Source organism: Echinops telfairi, unplaced genomic scaffold (assembly GCF_000313985.2).
Source record: "Echinops telfairi isolate 266 unplaced genomic scaffold, ASM31398v2 ScPeMD7_2291;HRSCAF=2852, whole genome shotgun sequence".
NCBI classification, from domain to species: Eukaryota; Metazoa; Chordata; class Mammalia; order Afrosoricida; family Tenrecidae; genus Echinops; species Echinops telfairi.
In genome coordinates this window covers 36,377,613-36,383,255 of record NW_022106189.1, presented here as the reverse complement: position 1 = coordinate 36,383,255, position 5,643 = coordinate 36,377,613, and the positions used below count along the sequence as shown (strand labels likewise).

Genomic DNA, 5,643 nt, shown 5'->3' with positions numbered 1-5,643 from the left:
TGTTGCTTCTGAGCTAGATGGCCGCTTGTTTACCTTCAAGCCTTTAAGACCCCAGACGCTATATCTTTTGATAGCCGGGCACCATCAACTTTCTTCACCCGCTTATTCTTTTTTTATTTGCTTATTATTTGCTTATTCACCCGCTTTGTCTTCAGCGGTTCAGCGGTTGTGTCGGGAAGGTGAGCATCATAGTACCTGTGTCTCTTGCAGCTTGTGTGGGCCACCTCGAGCCAGCTGGGCTGTGGGCAGCATCGCTGCTCTGTGAACCAGGCAGAGATGGAGACCTTTGTGTGTGTCTACTTCCCAGGGTAAGCCCCCATGACTGGGGGGTGGGGGGCGGTAGGGACCACTCTCTTCTGCTGGGCTGAAGGGTGAGTAGGGGGTAGGGTGAGATGGGATACTTTCACCCAGGATGAGACACTACCCGCCCACTCATGCAGAAAGCTGTGACCATGGCTCCCCTGGTCTGAACCCTTGGTGGAGAGGGAAGAAAGTGGAAAGGGAGAGGGTGCGGAAGCGCCCAGGATTCTGACCGTTCGAAGGTGGCCTCCTCTAGAGCTCCTTCCTGGCAGTGAAACCTCATTTTCAGGGGTTGTGCCCACTCTTTGGAGTCATCCCTCTGTTCTTAGGAAGCCTCCCTCCCTCACACTGACTACTGGCCATGCTTGCCCATGCATGGCCAGACCCTTCCAGACCCTCTGTTGCTTGCTCTCACAGAGGCAACTGGGAGGTGAATAGAAAGATGATTGCACCCTATAAGAAAGGTGCCTGGTGCTCACTCTGCACAGCCAGTGTCTCCGGATGCTTCAAAGCCTGGGACCACGCTGGGGCGCTCTGTGGTGAGTGCCCCACCCTGCCTGTCTCCTCCCAGGGCAGCAGGTACATAGAGTAGATCTGTGTATCCTAAGTGGGTGAACAGCATCCTGAGGGGCTGGCCGGGAAGTCCTAGCCCACAAGCCCCTGCAGATGCACCTGCCTGGCTTCCTGGAAAAGCCTCTTCCAAAGCCCCCTCCTCCTCTGCCCAGAGGTCCCCAGGAACCCGTGCCGCATGAGCTGCCAGAACCATGGACGCCTCAATGTCAGCACCTGCCACTGCCACTGCCCCTCTGGCTACACAGGCCGATACTGCCAAGGTGAGGGACACCTGGGGCCCGGGGAACCCCATGTGTGTGGGCGAAGCTGGAAGTCACTGAAGTGGGGAGGAGGGAGACTGAGTTCACATGTGCACACACATGCGTGCATGCTGTGCCCTGGACAGGGGCGGGGTGTACACTGACCTCTGTACACTGACCTGATGGTGTGTTGGCTGTACACACACAAGTTGCCTACACCACCATCCTGAGCACCTAATGTCGAAGACCCTGATTTGGTCTTGAGTCTCTGGGGTGAAAAAGTATAAAATTAGGTTCTTGCCCCACTGTCTCCCCAGCTCTGTGGCCCTGGGCCTGTGACCTAAGCCTGATTTGCTTCTCTCCACACCGGGCATCCAACCCAAGATGCCATGGGCAGAAGCCAGCTGACCGCCCTCTGGGCTCCATCCCAGGGAGGGGCTCTTGATAGGGTTGGCCAGACCCTGTGTGTCAGAGCCCACGAGGGCAGCAGGGTGGTGGCAGCCGCTGAGCACTGCCCTCTTGCCTGTCGCGCAGTGCGGTGCAGCGTGCGGTGTGTGCACGGCCGGTTCCGGGAAGAGGAGTGCTCCTGCGTCTGTGATGTGGGTTTCGGGGGTGCCCAATGCACCGGTGAGTTGGCGGCCTGGGGGTGGGGGCCCTTCCTGAGTGTCTTCCCGGCTTTGCCTTCAGCCACATCACAGTGGCCACTCAAAGTGGGCAAATGCTACAAAGAGTGCTTTTCTCTTTAAGGTCACCTGTTACAATGACCCAGTGACACACCCCCACCCACCCTACCTGCCCCCCACACCCACACCCACCACACACATACTTCCCAGTGGAAGCCATGCAGAGAGGAAGGGGAAGGGGTACTCTGAGCTCAGCTTCTGCCCCGGGGGGGAGGGTAGGCTTCTGAGGTTCTCTCTCTCCCGGCTCCACTCTTTCGCTCCAGCCAAGGTCCACTTCCCCTTCCATACCTGTGACCTGAGGATCGAGGGGGACTGCTTCGTGGTGTCCTCGGAGGCAGACACTTACTACGGAGCCAAAATGAAATGTCAGGTGACTGTGATCCCCTGCCTTCATGGGGACCTTCAGGGTCTCAAGTGAGTCCTTGCTGGTGGGACCCTGACCTCTCCTGGCCTCTCGTTCCTCACCAGTATAAAGCAGGAACCGCACATTCAGAAGCCCCTGGAAGCCAGGAGCCCTGTAAGGAACTGAGGGACCCAAGGGGCAGGGCCCACCCAAGCCCACCGAGGGGAGCCATCCTACCCTGACTCGGTTCCTGGCACAGGAGGCCATGTAGGATGGGGGTTCAGAGGGGCTAGAACTGGACATCATTCAAGAGCTCCAGAAATCCAAATTCTCCCTGGCGCCCGTTGACTTATTTATGTGGCAACCAATACACACTCATGCAGGCTATGACATGGCGCAGGTGAAACAGAGCCCCACCGCACCAGAGCCCTGCCTGGGTGCTGACTGTCTGGGTCCCTGTGCCTGGGCAGGAGAGAGGAGAGAGGCTGACTGGGGCTAGAGAGATGAGCAGGGACTTAGGAAGCACAGTCTGTACTCCAGGAAGCAGGGGACTAGCCAGGCTTCATAGTTCTGAGCACCGCTGCCAGTACAGTAGGCCCACTTCTCCCATGATGCTGAAGAGGGTGGTGGGGAGGGCTGCCTGAACCAGGGACCCTGCTTGCCTGACCCTGGCGGGGATTTCAGGGAAAGGGTGGAGTGCTCGCCCAGATTGAGAGTCAAAAAGTGCAGGACATCCTCTCCTTCTACCTGGGTCGCCTAGAGACCAACAACAAAGTGGCCGACAGTGACTTTGAGACCAGGAACTTCTGGATTGGTGAGTGCTGGGCATGTTGGGAGGTGCCCTGGATGTGGGCATCCACAGGCAACCATAGCAGGGTGAGGAATGGGGCCAGAAAGGCATGAAGGGAGACCCTGGGGCTTGAGTGGTGGAGCCAACCTGGGCTGCCCGGGCCTAGGCCTCACCTACAAGGCTGCGAAGGACTCCTTCCGCTGGACTATGGGGCAGGACCAGTCGTCCTTCACCAGCTTTGCCTTCGGACAACCTGACAACCAGGGGTGAGTCTGGGGTGCCCTCTCCCTGGGGTCCACATTCTTGCCTGGCCTGCCTGGCTAAGCCTTCAGACTGCCCTAAGGAACTGACCCCTGGTCTGGCGCAGTGCTGGGTGAGGGAAATAACAGAAAGCCGACCCCTGGAGCTAACACTAGAGAGGGGGACCTGAGAAGGCCACCTCTATCCTCCTGCCCCCATCCGCCCCTCAGCACCCAAGGCTCAGCCTGTATCAACACACTAGTACCAGCGTTCTGCCAACTCCCCTTCCCCCACACACACTATGTCTGCACCCAGCTGCCCAGCAACCACCCTATGCTGTGGCCCTGCCTTTACTGCTAGGCCCAGGGATGCAGGGGTGGGGGGTGGGGGGGTGTAAGCACGGCAGGTGTGAACCTGGCAGGCAATGTGGTCAGCAAAGGCTTTAAATGTCTCAAGCCCCACTTTCCTTCCTTGCTAGCCCACCAGGTCAGGCAGTGGGGTAGGTGGGATTGTTACCTGAGGGTGGGAGTTTCCAGAGATCTTTGCTTGCCTGAGGAGAGCTGAAGAGGTGGGAGAAACAAGTGGCCTGCTGCTGTGGGGGGTGGGGGTGGCGGGCATGCGAGCCTCTCCTCTCCCCTTCTGGGCACCTGGAACCTTGACTTGGCAGGTTTGGCAATTGTGTGGAGCTGCAGGCATCGGCTGCCTTCAATTGGAACGACCAACGCTGTAAAACCCGAAACCGATACATCTGCCAGTTTGGTGAGAGCCTTCCCACCATTGCCCACCTCCAACCCCTGCCCCTGCTCACAGCATACTGGCCGGGGCACCCTCTGGTCGCTGCAGGCTGCTGGGGGTATCCAAAGTGTGTTTGAGCCCATCAGGCTGCTGAGGACATCCTGCCCAGACGGCAGTGAGGCCCAGTGTTGCATAGCAAGTTCACAGACAGCAACAGCCTCTGGGGTTCCCCCCAGGCCCCATTACTCCTCCCATTCCTAAAACTGCTGCCTGGGACCTGCCTCACCCCTCTATGATTCCCAGGAGTCCTGTGAACTGTGTCTGGGGGCCGAGGTGAAACCTGGCCCAGCACCAGCTCCTAGAAGTGACGGCTGGAATGGGTGGGTACTCGTGGGCTGGGAGCAGATGGCTTGGGCTGCCCCAACCCTTGCTCTGTTCTGCCTCCTTTCCAAGCTCAGAAGCACATTTCCCGGTGGGACCCAGGACCCTGAGGCCCTGCATCTCCTCTGCCAGCCCTTGGGTCCACCAGCCTTGCTTCCCTGTCTGCCCACATGCCTGGAACAGGGGCCAGGCTAAGACCACATGCCCAGCATCCAAGGAAATCTCAAGCCAACACAGGGAGCAGGGCAGAAGGTGCAGTAAGGCCATGGAGGACGGAGGGCCTGCGGAGCCTGACTTGCAGCCTGCTTTGGTTGGGAAGATGGGGCTCAACTGGGCCCCGCTGCAGGAGGCAGGCCCAGCTGTCAGAAGAGGCCTCTGGGCAGTCGCTTTGCAGCATCTGGGGCTTGCCCTCCACCCAGAATGCACTCTTCGAAGGATTAAAGGAAGTTATGGGTTGGCCAGTCTTGTGAGTGGTCCTTCTCAAGGGGAATGGCAGGTCCCAGGATGATTCTGGGGAAAACCAGGCTTGGTGGCTCTGTGCCTCCAATTCAGAGAGGCCCCTGTGCTCCAGGAAGTGTGGCAGAAGTTCACGGAAGTAGTTGTGGGTCTGAACTACTGGGAAACGGTGTGTGCGCCTTTGGAAGTGAGAGCCCCACCCCTCATCCTGCCCCTCAGACATCCAGGGCTCACAGCCCATGTGTCAGGCACCTTTAGCAGCACTTGACACCTACCATTACCAGCCACCGCGTCCTTGCTGAGGGAGTAGGTCTGTGTAGTCTCACCGTCCCAGTTTGCATTTGGGCTGAAGGAACTGAGGCAGGTGTTGGATCATTTGCCTACAATCACTGGAAAGGGGCCCTTCTTTCCACTTGCGTGGGGCGGTTCAGCCCGTCTGTGGGGGTGGGAAGAGGTGAAGTTTGGGGCGTTCACACAGCTGTCCCCAACAACTCAGCCACGTCGCCTAGGGAAGAGGCTCAGGCCCCTGGGGGGAGATTTGCCTAAAGTGGCCGCCAGCAGGGTTCAGATTAGAGCCTCCCGCCCCAGCTGGTAGGGGTGAGTCCGGGCGGGCAGACTGTCTCCGGTACACGCGAGGCCGAGGCCCCTGGGGGGAGATTTGCCTAAAGTGGCCGCCAGCAGGGTTCAGATTAGAGCCTCCCGCCCCAGCTGGTAGGGGTGAGTCCGGGCAGGCAGACTGTCTCCGGTACACGCGAGGCCGCCGGGAAGGAGCTACGCCCGCTCCCACCCCAGTGCAGCGGTGGCAGATCCCGGGAGGAACACCGGAGCCGGGGTGCGCAGGCTCCGTGGGAGCCATGTCCGCGCACGCGCAGTTGCAGGGCCTGAGACCTAGGCCGCCCTACG

The 5,643-nt window shown here is 59.4% G+C and overlaps 1 protein-coding gene across 3 annotated transcripts in view; it reads left to right on the top strand.

Moving 5' to 3' along the window:
- Positions 1-4,580, top strand: part of LOC101652713 (C-type lectin domain family 18 member A) — a 12,328-nt gene extending 7,748 nt beyond the window's left edge. The window contains exons 4-12 of one of the 3 annotated variants that reach the window (XM_045293753.1): positions 211-308; positions 718-839; positions 1,026-1,133; positions 1,647-1,739; positions 2,059-2,165; positions 2,899-2,952; positions 3,095-3,194; positions 3,836-3,927; positions 4,357-4,580. In XM_045293753.1, coding sequence (XP_045149688.1) covers positions 211-308; positions 718-839; positions 1,026-1,133; positions 1,647-1,739; positions 2,059-2,165; positions 2,899-2,952; positions 3,095-3,194; positions 3,836-3,927; positions 4,357-4,479 — 897 coding nt within the window. In that variant the 3' untranslated portion in view covers positions 4,480-4,580. Of the gene's footprint in view, positions 1-210; positions 309-717; positions 840-1,025; positions 1,134-1,646; positions 1,740-2,058; positions 2,166-2,822; positions 2,953-3,094; positions 3,195-3,835; positions 3,928-4,356 lie in introns of all 3 variants that reach the window. The other 2 variants (XM_045293754.1, XM_004704797.2) reach the window with 2 other exon arrangements.
- Positions 4,581-5,643: the final 1,063 nt, after the last annotated feature.